This window comes from Macaca thibetana, chromosome 10, assembly GCF_024542745.1.
Source record: "Macaca thibetana thibetana isolate TM-01 chromosome 10, ASM2454274v1, whole genome shotgun sequence".
Taxonomy (NCBI): Eukaryota; Metazoa; Chordata; class Mammalia; order Primates; family Cercopithecidae; genus Macaca; species Macaca thibetana.
In genome coordinates this window covers 8,197,318-8,210,312 of record NC_065587.1, presented here as the reverse complement: position 1 = coordinate 8,210,312, position 12,995 = coordinate 8,197,318, and the positions used below count along the sequence as shown (strand labels likewise).

The window sequence follows — 12,995 nt, the reverse complement described above, 5'->3', positions numbered from 1 at the left end:
TTCCTGAGGCCAGGTCTGGGTGCCCCAGCAAGGAAGGAGCCCAGGCCAGGGCCCCACCCACTCTTGAGATCCAGTGCCTGCCCCAAGACCTGGCGAGATCCAGGGCCTCAGCTGCGGCCCAGTAAGAGGGCTCCAGGGGCACCTGAGGGCACTGGGCTGGGAAGGCTATAGGGCTTTGGCCTTGACTGGGGAGGGTCTCCAACACCCCATACACCTACCGGTCTAGGCTGCTTCTCACCCTCTGTTCTGCAGGAAAACTTGTATTTCTTTTTTTTCCTTTTTTTTTTTTTTTTGACTGACTCTCGTTCTATTGCCCAGGCTGGAATATAGTGGCACAATCTTGTCTCACTGCAACCTCTGCCTCCCAGATTCAAGCCATTCTCCTGCCTCAGCCTCCCAAGTAGCTGGGATTACAGGTGCACGCCACCATGCCCAGCTAATTTTTTTGTATTTTTAGTAGAGACGGGGTTTCTCCATGTTGGCCAGGCTGGTCTTGAACTCCTGACCTCAGGTGATCCGCCCGCCTCGGCCTCCCACAGCGGCTTACAGGTGTGAGCCACCACGCCCAGCTGAAAGCTTGTATTTCTGATTTTCACAAAAATGTCCCTGCAGGAGCCGCTGTGCTGCCTCTTTCCTCCCACTCGGCAGGTACGTTTCATGCTCCGGGCTGCGGCCCCACTCGGCACGTATGTTTCAGGCTCTGGGCTGCAGCCCCAGGTCTCTGTGGTCTGCTGCCCCTAACGGCTGCATCTTCTACTGTGAACCTCCACCTCGAACTCCGCAACAGACCCCAGAAAGCCCATCACCACAGCTCCCAGACCACACCGCACGAGCCCCTCACGTTTCCCTAGCAGGCCTGAGGGACATTTCTCAGAGAAAGGAGTAAGAACAGGGCCTGTGTGTCACCGAGGCGCGGCCGCTGACCACGGTGGAGTGGCTGCCTCACCCCGCACACTCGGGACCCAGCTCCCAGGAATCTCCTGGCATGAGAGCAGGGACGGGGCTGCGCCGTCACACCTCGCAGCAGGGCATCTGCACCGCCGGCCAGCCTTCCTGGCGCCTCTGCTGCAGGTACCTGTTCCTGGTTTAAGGGCGCTTGCCCTGAACCCTGGCCCCTGATCTCTGCCAAGACCCCCTTGTTTGGCTTTTGTTGGTAAACGATGACGTGCTATTTACTCAGAAACCAGGCACAAGGGAGCACTGGCTCTTTAGAGTCCAGGCTGTGGGGGACGTGGACTCGAGAGGGGCTCTAGAAGCCACTGCATCTGCAAGCCCCTGGGGAAGCAGGGCAGCCATGACCAAGGCTAGGCTGCACAGGGCGGGAGCGGGAGCCTTCCCTGTCCAGGGGGGGTCCACATGGGCTGTTGCCATGGCCACCCACCCGGGCCTCCTCCACAGTCATGACCCAGAGGCTTCACCTTGATGACCAGGTCCACGAAGCCCTTGTCATCATCACTGGAGACAGGTGTATAGGGCCGGATGACCAGGTTTCCGTCAATTCGAGCCGAGAGGTAGATGTGCTGGCCTGCAGAACAGAACGGGGTCACACTGGGCCAGAGATCATCCCTACAGGTGACCCCTGGGTCTTGTCAAGCCACTACCCTGCACCCCCACCCAGCATTCAAAGCCTGGCCTGGCCTCAGCTCCCACGGCCCCCTCCCACCCCTCCTGGGGATTCCCCTCATGTCCCAGCTTCCTGCCTCCACACCTTCACTCCTCCTGGTGCCACTGTCAGGGACCCTGGGCCTTCCCACTCTCATTCCAACAGACTCCCCCTCAAAGGCCCAGGGCAGCTGTCACCTCCTCCTGAAGCCTTCCCCGCTCTCCCTGGTGGAAATATGAAGCTCCCATCTCTCTGATTTAGTGCCCCAGCTGCCTGCCAGGCTCCAAGTGGGCCTGGCAGGGGCGTGACTCACCGACAGGCAGGCCCAGGATATGCTGGGGTGACGGCAGGGCAAAGCGGAAGCGCCGGGTGTCATGGCTGATGATCTGGAGAGAGGTCCAGAGCTGCTGAACGGTCCCCAGGGCAGAGGCCTCCCAGGGGGGCTCCCAGGCGTCAGAGTCCCCATCCCATTCCTCCTTTGTGTCCTCACCCTTCCCCAGTGCCCGAGTGTCCTTGTAAGAAGTGACGCCGATGCCACGTGCAGATGCACACACCTGCACACTGCGTGTGAGTTGCTGAGGTCAGGCGCATGCCGGCTGTGTGTGTCCTGGCCCAGAGGGGCTACAAACAAGGTGGCCAGAGCAGGAATGAACCCAGGGTCCCAAAGGGAGGATGTCAGAACAGCCCCAAAACTTCCAGGACAGGGAGGGAGGAACCCACCTCTGCCTTCAGTTCAAGCAGCGGCCTGAAGCGGCAGGAAGAACTCGGGGGCTGGATGGGCAAACTGGGGCAGAGCTAGACAAGGCTGCATGTGCCCAGGCCTGCACCCCAAGAGAGGGGCTGCAGAGGCCACTGCACCTGAGAGCCCCTTGGGAAATGGGGCAGCCAGGACTGAGGTAGGCTTCACAGGGCAAAAAGTGGGAGCCTTCCCTGCCCAGGAACTCCAAAAGCCCAAAGCCAGGCTTCCACCCTGCACGGGGTGGGCACCCAGAGCATGGCCAGTGGCTGGGACAGTGGCAGAGGAGGAGGGGGGCTGGCTAAGAGCCAGACTGGGCCAGGGACGGAGCTGAGACTAAAACCCCTGAGGTCTTGTTAAGTGGGTCTTATGCTGAGGCCAGGGCCAATCACATAACCAGTTCCAGTCAGAGCTGGAACCAAACCCAGCGCCCTGAGGGTGCACTCCCTGTGGGGTTCCCAATACCCGGCATGGCCAGGAGAGGGAGTGTGAAGGAGCCATGCGGAAGGTGGGTGCTGCAGAGGCGCTTACATCCAAATGTGGCAAAGTCCACAGGTGGACGGTGTCATCACTTAGTGGGGGATAACAGACCTCTCCAATGGGGGAGGACATCACAGATGCCCATCCAGGCTCAGTACAAGAACGCTCTGACCTCAGCAGTGTTCTAGCACAGAGCAGCTGCCGCAAGGGGAGACCCGTCCCTGCACGTGTGAGCAGAGGCAAATCGCAGGAAAGACGGTGCAGACACTGCTCAGGATCAGGTGTGCAGGTGGCCCACCAACCTCTGCCCAGCAGCCCAGGCCTCAAAGGTGCCTCTACCAGAAGCCTCTGCATTGTAGGCAAACACAGCCCCAAGGCCTTCTGGAAGTGGATTCCAGGATTATCAATTGGTCCCAACAGTCAAAGTCAGAAACCCATGCCAGAAAACATTTGGAGGAAGGATAGAAATGAGATGGCCGGGCACGGTGGCCTATAATCCCAGCACTTTGGGAGGCCGAGGCGGGCAGATCACCTGAGGTCAGGAGTTCGAGACCAGCCTGAACAACATGGAGAAACCCCCGTCTCTACTGAACCTACAAAATTAGCTGGGCGTGGTAGTGCATGCCTGTCATCCCAGCTACTCAGGAGGCTGAGGCAGGAGAATCACTTGAATCCAGGAGGCAGAGGTCGCAGTGAGCCGAGATTGCGCCATTGTACTCTAGCCTGGGCAACAAGAGTGAAACTCAATCTCAAAAAAAAAAAAGGAACAGAAATGAGGACAAGAGACGAATAATTATGGTGCTGGCCAACCTCTAGTAGGGTAGCCAGGTGGGGCAAAGCACAGAGCACCCAGAGCAGGCCTGCTGCGGAACCTGCAAAGCCACGCGGGCACAATGCGGGGGCAAAGCTGCAATCCTAGGACATCTGCCACACACTCCCTTGTGTAACATCCCTATGATGAAATACTAAAAGGATCCATGTTGTACGGCTGGCTAAAAAACCAGGTTATCAGAACAAGAAACTGCGTGTGCACACCCGCACCTCCACACACCCGCGTGTATGAACGAGATACCCATATAGGGTCTGGCAGGCTCACGCTGAGCGGTGACCTGGGCCATCTGCATGGGGCCCTGGGATGCGGCAATGGGGTAGGGATGGAGGTCGTCCTTCACAGAATTTTTATTGTGAGCACATATAAATAATACATTATTTCTGGAATTAAGAAACAATAGGGCCAGACACGGTGGCTCATGCCTGTAATCCCAGCACTTCGGGAGGCTGAGGCTGGCAGATCACCTGAGGTCGAAGTTGGAGACCAGCCTGACCAACATGGAGAAACCCCGTCTCTACTAAAAATACAAAATTAGCCGGTGGTGCATGCTTATAATCCCAGCCACCTGGGAGGCTGAGGCCTGAGAATCGCTTGAACCTGGGAGGCTGAGGTTGCGGTGAGTCGAGATTGTGCCATTGCACTCCAGCCTGGGCAACAAGAGCGAAACTCCGTCTCAGAAAAAAAAAAAAAAGGAACAACAGTAACAGAGCCAGGCATAATGGTGCATGCACATGGTCCCAGCTACTTAGAAGGCTTGTGCCCAAGAGTGAGAGGTTGCAGTAAGCAGCCTGGGTGACAGAGCGAGACCTTGTTCTAAAAAAAAACAAACACAAAAAAAAAAACCACCAATAACAAGGGAAAAGAATGTTAACAGGTTTCAAAATGTTATGATTTCATTTGGGTAAGAAAAAAACATGTGTGCCTGCTCACATAAGTATAAAACATACCACAGGGCTGGGTGCGGTGGCTCACGCCTGTAATTCCAGCACTTTGAGAGGCCAAGTCAGGTGGATCACCTGAGGTCAGGAGTTCAAGACTAGCCTGGCCAGCATGGTGAAACCCCAATTCTACTAAAAATACAAAAAAAATTAGCAGGGTGTGGTGGGCACCTGTAATCCCAGCTACTTGGGAGGCTGAGGCAGGAGAATCGCTTGAACCTAGGAGGCAGAGGTTGCAGTGAGCTGAGATCACGCCATTGCACTACAGTCTGGGCAACGAGAGTGAAACTCCATCTCAAAAACAAACAAACAGCCGGGTGCGGTGGCTCACACCTGTAATCTCAGCACTTTGGGAGGCCGAGGCGGGCAGATCACGAGGTCAGGAGATCGAGACCATCCTGGCTAACCCGGTGAAACCCCATCTCTACTAAAAATACAAAAAATTAGCCGGGCATGGTGGCGGGCACCTGTAGTATCAGCTACGTGGGAGGCTGAGGCAGGAGAATGGCGTGAACCTGGGAGGTGGAGTTTGCAGTGAGCCGAGATTGCACCACTGCACTCAGCCTAGGTGACAGAGCAAGACTCCATCTTGGAAAAAAAAAAAAATCATATCCCAAAGGTAAGTGTGGTCTCATCTGGAAGGTGGTGATTTACTTTTTTTTGTTTTTTTATTTTTTTGAAACGGAGTTTCGCTCTTATCACCCAGACTGGAGCGCAATGGTGTGATCTCAGCTCACTGCAACCTCTGTCTCCCGCTTCAAGCGATTCTCCTGCCTCAGCCTCCCGAGTAGCTGGGATTACATGCACCTGTCACCATGCCCGGCTAATTTTCGTATTTATTCTTTTGAGATGGAGTCTTGCTCTGTAGCCCAGGCTGGAGTGCAGTGGCACAATCTCGGCTCACCGCAAGCTCCACCTTCCAGGTTCACGCCATTCTCCTGCCTTAGCCTCTAGAGCAGCTGGGATTACAGGTGCCCGCCACCACGCCTGGCTTATTTATTTATTTATTTATTTATCTCGAGACGGAGTCCCGCTGGGATTACAGGTGCCCGCCACCACGCCTGGCTTATTTATTTATTTATTTATTTATTTATCTCGAGACGGAGTCCCGCTGGGATTACAGGTGCCCGCCACCATGCCTGGCTAATTTATTTATTTATTTATCTCGAGACGGAGTCTCGCTCTGTCACCCAGGCTGGAGCGCAGTGGCGCCATCTCGGCTCACTGCAAGCTCCGCCTCCCGGGTTCACACCATTCTCCTGCCTCAGCCTCCCCAGCAGCTGGGACTACAGGCGCACGCTGCCACGCCCAGCTAATTTTTTGTATTTTTAGTAGAGACAGGGTTTCACTGTGTTAGCCAAGATGGTCTCGATCTCCTGCCCTTGTGATCCGCCCACCTCGGCCTCCCAAAGTGCTGGGATTACAGGTGTGAGCCACCGTGCCTGGCCTAATTTTCGTATTGTTAGTAGAGATGGGGTTTCACTATGTTGGCCAGGCTGGTCTCAGGTGATCCACTGGCCTCAACCTCCCAAAGTGCTGGGATTACAGGCGTGAGTCACCGTGCCTGGCTGGTAATTTACTTTTCATTTTGTATTTTTTTTTTTTTTGCTTCTGAATGTCAACGTCTCTGTGAGCTCCTGGGATAATTACAGACACTTGCTCCAAAAGTTCCAGGAAGCGGCCAGCTCCGTGCCATGGAAGCCTGAGATTCCTGTGAAGCCTGAGTCAGATGCACCAGGCACAAGCCCAGGGTGGAGACTTGGGCCCTGGCAGACGACATTCTCTGCTGTGACTCAGTTTTCCCTGCCACACCCCTCCTGTGCCTGCTGGGGGTGGCCAGAAATAGAGCAAGGGAGGGGCTCCGAAGAGGGCAAGTGACCGAAGGAAGCAGCCTTTACTGGGCAGCAAGGCAAAAGAGGGAGAGGTTGGTTTTAAATCATAATCAGAGCTTTGAAAAAAAGGAGTCGGCCGGGCGCGGTGGCTCAAGCCTGTAATCCCAGCACTTTGGGAGGCCGAGACGGGTGGATCACGAGGTCAGGAGATGGAGACCATCGTGGCTAACACGGTGAAACCCCGTCTCTACTAAAAAAATACAAAAAACTAGCCGGATGAGGTGGCGGGCGCCTGTAGTCCCAGCTACTCGGGAGGCTGAGGCAGGAGAATGGCGTAAACCCGGGAGGCAGAGCTTGCAGTGAGCTGAGATCCGGCCACTGCACTCCAGCCTGGGCGACAGAGCAAGACTCTGTCTCAAAAAAAAAAAAATGAAAAAAAGGAGTCAGGTCAGGAACCATGGCTCATGCCTGTAATCCCAACACTTTGGGAGGTGGAGGGGCAGGGATCACTAGAGCCCAGGAGTTTGAGACCAGCCTGGGCAACAGGACGAAACCCCACCTCTACAAAAAATACAAAAATTAGGCTGGGCGCGGTGGCTCACGCCTGTCATTGCAGCTACTCAGGGGGCTGAGGTAGGAGAATCACTTGAGCCTGGGGAGGCAGAGGTTGCGGTGAGTCGAGATTGCACCACTGCACTCCAGCCTGGGACACAGAGCAAGACTCTGTCTCAAAAAAATGTATGAACTAACTAATGAAAGAAAGTAAGAATCAAACAGGGCAGAGGGAGCCCACACAGCTCAGAGCACCCAGGGAATCTGCACAGATGTGAAAGGTGTCCAGGTCCAGCAGTACCAGGCTGTGGGGAATGAGGCTGGGGGAGGGGGAGGAGGGAGGAGAGCTTATCTTCAAACCTCTCACCCCCTGCATTCCTACCCCATAAATGGACCTAAAAGTTCTGAGGGGTTCCTTCCACTCTGACCTTCCATGAGGCAGTGAGTGTGGTTCAGAGAATGGGCTCTGTGGACAGAGAGACCAGGGTTTAAATCCCTCAGCCACTTCCTGGTGGCCTTAGCAAAGGACATCACCTCGCTTTCTCCATCTGTAGAATGGGCGGACAACAGTATCTACTTCAGAGCGGGACCATGCCCTGAGCACAGAGTAGATGCCTGTAGGTGCCTGGGCAATGCTGTGATGCTGACGAGGCAGCAGCAGTGGCCGGCACTCACCTCCCGGTCGATGAGCCGCAGCGAGTACTTGATGTCCGGACTCTCGAGGGTGATGGCTGGCGTGGAGCGCCGGAACAGCTTCATGAGCAGACTGTATAGGAACCAGACTGGGGAGAGCACCACATGGCCCAACTGAAACGACAGGGACCCGTGGGGTCAGCACAGAAGCCTGCCTTTCCCTAAACACACCGGCTCGTCCACACTCTCAGGCCTCTGCTCATGCTGTCCCCTCTGCCGGGAGCACCCTCTCCCCACCACCCTCATCCAGACAGCATCATCAATTTTGGTGCCCACTAGGAGAAGCTATAAAGACCAGACTGAGCATTACACCTGTTGCTCATTACACTTGTCACTGAGCATTACCCAGGCTTCTATGCTCAGTACCATGAGAAAAAGCTCCATTTCCTCTGAGGAGCCAGGACCAAAAAGTGCTGTGTCTCTAAGCACATATCCTTTTTCACTTTGGCTACTAGGAAGCTCAGGGCAAAATTAATCTTGAGCATAATATATTTGTGTTCCCTCCTTCTCTTCCTTCCTTTAGTCAGCTTCCCTGGTTTTTGTTTTGTTTTGTTTTGTTTTTGATACAGAGTCTCGCTCTGTCACCCCACCACCCAGGCTGGAGTGCAGTGGCCCGATCTCGGCTCACTGCAACCTCTGCCTCCTGGGTTCAAGCAATTCTCTGCCTCAGCCTCCCGAGTAGCTGGGATTACAGGCACCTATCATCATGCCTGGCTAATTTTTGTATTTTTAGTAGAGACAGGGTTTCACCACGTTGGCCAGGCTGGTCTTGAACTCCCGACCTTGTGATCCACCTGCCTCGGCCTCCCAAAGTGCTGGGATTACAGGCGTGAGCCACCACACCCAGCAACTTCCCTGGTCTTATTAAGCGATGTCAAGTTCTAGCTTGATTTAGACAAACAGACAAATAATAACCCCAACTCAGAATCTATCTGAAAGGACTACACTGACCAAATGGCTCTATGGCACCTTTAAATCCGGTCCCTTGGGGCCACTGAGATTGATGCTCTCCTCTTTGCTCTCCCACAGAGCACACTAGAACAAGTCAGTGAAGCTGGGTGAACTGAGCCACTTCCCCCAAATGACATCCATGAATGTCCCTGAGCCCTGAGGTTTTGCCATCAGGTGTAAGGAAAGCAAAGCACCAAGCCAGGCACTGGGAAGGTCACTGGCTGTGTGACCCCAAGAAAGTCCCTTCCCCTCTCAACTGGAGTGGACCAGGTGATCTGCAAGGCCCCCAGAGCTGCGACTCTACTGCTCAGATCACCAAGGTCAACAGCCTCGGGGATCCCAGGGCCACATCGGGCACCACACAGGCACGGCCCTCGCAGTAACCCCACGCGGTAGGCACTGTCACCGCCACCATTTCGCAGATGAGGAAACAACCCAGAAGGGCAAAGCGACTCACTCAGTCACACAGCTGGCAGGTCGGAGCTGACCCAGAGTCCACTCATCCCTTATACCACACTGGGAACCTCAGGCTCAAGCGGACCGCGCCACACAGCCCTGAGGGGCTGTTCCTTTCCAGCCCCTGCCCCCGACATCTCAGCCTCACGAAGGCCCTAAAACGGGGCCAGGCATAGTGGCTCACGCCTGTAATCCCAACACTCTGGGAGGCGGAGGCAGGGGAACAGTTTGAGTCCAGGAGTTTGAAACCAGCCTGGGCAACAAGGTGAAACTCTGTCTCTAGAAAAAATATAAAAAGTTAGCTGGTTGTAGGCCGGGCACAGTAGCTTACACCTGTAATCCCAGCACTTTGGGAGGCCGAGGCGGGTGGATCACCTGAGGTCAGGGGTTCAAGACAAGCCTGGCCAACATGGCGAAATCCCGTCTCTACTAAAAATACAAAAATTAGCCAGGCGTGGTGGCGGGTGCCTGTAATCCCAGATCCTTGGGAGGGTGGGGCAGGAGAATCGCTTGAACCTGGGAGGTGGAGGTTGCAATGAGCCAAGATCATGCCATTGCACTCCCGCCTGGGCATCAAGAGCGAGGCTCCATCTCAAAAAAAAAAAAAAGTTAGCTGGTTGCGGTGTCACATGCCCGTGGTCCCAGCTACTCAGATGGTAGAGGCAAAAAGATTGCTTGAGTCCAGGAGTTCGAGACCAGCCTGGGCAACATAGCAAAACTCTGTCTCTATTCAAAAAGAAAAGCCCTAAAAGTTGGTTAGAAAACCCAAATCCCGGCCGGGCGCGGTGGCTCAAGCCTGTAATCCCAGCACTTTGGGAGGCCGAGGCGGGCGGATCACGAGGTCAGGAGATCGAGACCATCCTGGCTGACACGGTGAAACCCCGTCTCTACTAAAAAATACAAAAAACTAGCCGGGCGAGGTGGCGGGCGCCTGTAGTCCCAGCTACTGGGGAGGCTGAGGCAGGAGAATGGCGTGAACCCGGGAGGCGGAGCTTGCAGTGAGCTGAGATCCGGCCACTGCACTCCAGCCTGGGCGGCAGAGCGAGACTCTGTCTCAAAAAAAAAAAAAAAAAAAAAAAAAAAAAAAAAAGAAAACCCAAATCCCTGGCTGGGCACACACCTGTAATCCCAGCTACTCAGGAGGCTGAGGCAGGAAAATCACTTGAATCTGGGAGGAGGAGGTTGCAGTGAGCCAAGATTGTACCACCACACTCCAGCCTGGGAGACAGAGCAAGACTCCATATCGGAAAAAAAAAAAAAAAAAAAAGAGGCTGGGCGCGGTGGCTCACGCTTGTAATCCCAGCACTTAGGGAGGCTGAGGCAGGTGGATCATCTGAGGTCAGGAGTTCGAGACCAGCCTGGCCAACATCGTGAAATCCAGTTTCTACTAAAAATGCAAAAAATTAGCTGGGTGTGGTGGCGCATGCCTGTAATCCTAGCTACTTGGGAAACTGAGGCAGGAGAAATGCTTGAACCCAGGAGGTGGAGGTTGCAGTGAGCCGAGATTGCGCCATCGCACTACCACTTGGGCAACGAGAGAGAAACTCCATCTCAAAAAAAAAAAAAAAAAAAGGCCAGGCACGGTAGCTCACACTTGTAATCCCAGCACTTTAGGAGGCCAAGGCAGGCAGATCACTTGAGGTCAGAAGATCAAGACCAGCCTGGCCAACATGGTGAAACCCCATCTCTACCAAAAATACAAAAACTAGCTGGGTGTGGTGGGCTACCCCAGCTACTTGGGCGGCTGGAGCAGGAGAATCGCCTGAACCCGGGAGGTGGAGGTTGCAGTGAGCTGAGATCGTGCCACTGCACTAGCCTGGGCGATAGAGCGAGACTCTTGTCACAAAAAAAAAAAAAAAAAAAAGTGGGGGGCCGGGCACAGTGGCTCACGCCTGTAATCCCAGCAGTTTGGGAGGCCGAGGCGGGTGGATCACGAGGTCAGGAGTTGGAGACCAGCCTGGCCAACATGGAAAACCGCGTCTCTACCAAAAATACAAAAATTAGCCGGGTGTGGTGGTGCGCGCCTGCAATCCCAGCTACTCGGGAGGCTGAGGCAGGAGAATCACTTGAATCCAGAAGGTGGAGGTTGCAGTGAGCTGAGATCGCGCCACTTCACTCCAGCCTGGGCAACAGAGCAAGACTCCCTCTCAAACAAAAAAATCCAAAAAAATTAAAAACCAAAAACTGCTGACAGACTCCAAGAGCTGAAGGATCCTCCCCTAAACCTCAGAGAGAGCACAGCCCTGCCCTCCTGACACCTGGATCTCAGACTTCTGGCCTCCAGAACTATAAGAGAATAAGGTTCTGTTGTCTTCAGCTGCCTGGTTTGCAGAAAATTTGTTATGGCAGCCCTGGTAAACTAGTACAGAAGCCAAAGAGACAGGATGAACTCCGGCATGTGGTTTTAGATTAGCACTGGCCCAAGAAAGAATTGTTACAAAGGCCAATAATGAGACAATTGATGAAATTTGGCCAGCCTGGCCAACATGGTGAAATCCCATCTCTACTAAAACCACAAAAATTAGCTGTGCATGGTGGCAAGTGCCTGTAATCCCAGCTACTTTGGGGGCTGAGGCAGGACAACTGCTTGAACACAGGAGGCGGAGGTTGCAGTGAGCCAAGATCATGCCACTGGACTCCAGCCTGGATGACAAGAGCCAAGACTCCGTCTCAAAAAAAAAAAAAAAATTTGAATAAGGCTTGTGGATTAGATAATAGTGTTGTACCAATGTTACTTTCCTGTAATTATTCTGTGGTTATGCAAAAGAATGTCCTTGTTCTTAGGAGATACACACCGAAATATTTAGGGGCAAAGGGGCAAACTTACTCTCAAATGGTTCAAAAGATAGACACAGATGACCCTTGAACATGGGTTGGAACTGCTTGGTTCACTTTTTTTTTGGAATTTTTGACAAATCTTGTTTTATTCAGATAGCAGTCTGATCACACCTGGTCCAACAACACTCAAATAATAAATCAAATATAATCAGATGTTAAAGATTGGTCTTCAAACATTCTAGCCAATGATGCCACGCTTGCCTATGATCTCTCCGACATAAAACCACATCAGGCCGGGCGCGGTGGCTCAAGCCTGTAATCCCAGCACTTTGGGAGGCCAAGATGGGCGGATCACGAGGTCAGGAGATCGAGACCATCCTGGCTAACACGGTGAAACCCTGTCTCTACTAAAAAATACAAAAAAAAAATTAGACGGGGCCGGGCGCGGTGGCTCAAGCCTGTAATCCCAGCACTTTGGGAGGCCGAGACGGGCGGATCACAAGGTCAGGAGATCGAGACCAGCCTGGCTAATACGGTGAAACCCCGTCTCTACTAAAAAAATACAAAAAACTAGCCGGGTGAGGTGGCGGGCGCCTATAGTCCCAGCTACTCGGGAGGCTGAGGCAGGAGAATGGCGTAGACCCGGGAGGCGGAGCTTGCAGTGAGCTGAGATGCGGCCACTGCACTCCAGCCTGGGCGACAGAGCGAGACTCTGTCTCAAAAAAAAAAAAAAAAAAATTAGACGGGCAAGGTGGCGGGCGCCTGTAGTCCCAGCTACTCCGGAGGCTGAGGCAGGAGAATGGCGTGAACCCGGGAGGCAGAGCTTGACAGAACAAGACTCCATCTCAAAAAAAAAAAAAAAAAAGAAATAATTTCAAAGTTACTGTAAAAGAGCATTTATGGGCTGGACGCGGTGGCTTACACCTGCAATCCTAGCACTTGGAAGGCTAAGGCTGGCCCATCGCTTGAGCTCAGAAGTTTGAGATTAGCCTGGGCAACATGGTGAAACTGTGTCTCTGCAAAAAAATTACCAAGGCCTGGTGGTACGTGCCTGTAGCCCCAGTTACTTCGGGGACTGAGGTGGGAGGATTGCTTGGGTACAAGAGGTCAAGGCTACAGTGAGCTGAGATCATGCCTCTGCACT

At 53.7% G+C, this 12,995-nt stretch overlaps 4 protein-coding genes across 31 annotated transcripts in view; 1 reads left to right on the top strand and 3 right to left on the bottom strand.

The window, feature by feature from the left end:
• TSPO (translocator protein) overlaps window positions 1–12,995 on the top strand; it is a 677,237-nt gene that overhangs the window by 130,450 nt on the left and 533,792 nt on the right. The window lies entirely within an intron of this gene.
• The window catches only part of LOC126963616 (NADH-cytochrome b5 reductase 3), a 414,164-nt gene that overhangs the window by 10,308 nt on the left and 390,861 nt on the right, over window positions 1–12,995 (bottom strand). For all 27 annotated transcript variants that reach the window (XM_050805950.1, XM_050805949.1, XM_050805968.1 and 24 more), the window contains exons 3-5: window positions 7,649–7,780; window positions 1,917–1,989; window positions 1,419–1,525 (exon numbers count right to left, since the gene is read on the bottom strand). In XM_050805950.1, coding sequence (XP_050661907.1) covers window positions 1,419–1,525; window positions 1,917–1,989; window positions 7,649–7,780 — 312 coding nt within the window. The remainder of the gene's footprint in view (window positions 1–1,418; window positions 1,526–1,916; window positions 1,990–7,648; window positions 7,781–12,995) is intronic.
• LOC126963638 (ribosomal RNA-processing protein 7 homolog A) overlaps window positions 1–12,995 on the bottom strand; it is a 198,025-nt gene that overhangs the window by 116,190 nt on the left and 68,840 nt on the right. The window lies entirely within an intron of this gene.
• Window positions 1–12,995, bottom strand: part of LOC126964031 (ribosomal RNA-processing protein 7 homolog A-like) — a 141,675-nt gene that overhangs the window by 62,955 nt on the left and 65,725 nt on the right. The gene's annotated exons all lie outside the window — the stretch shown is intronic.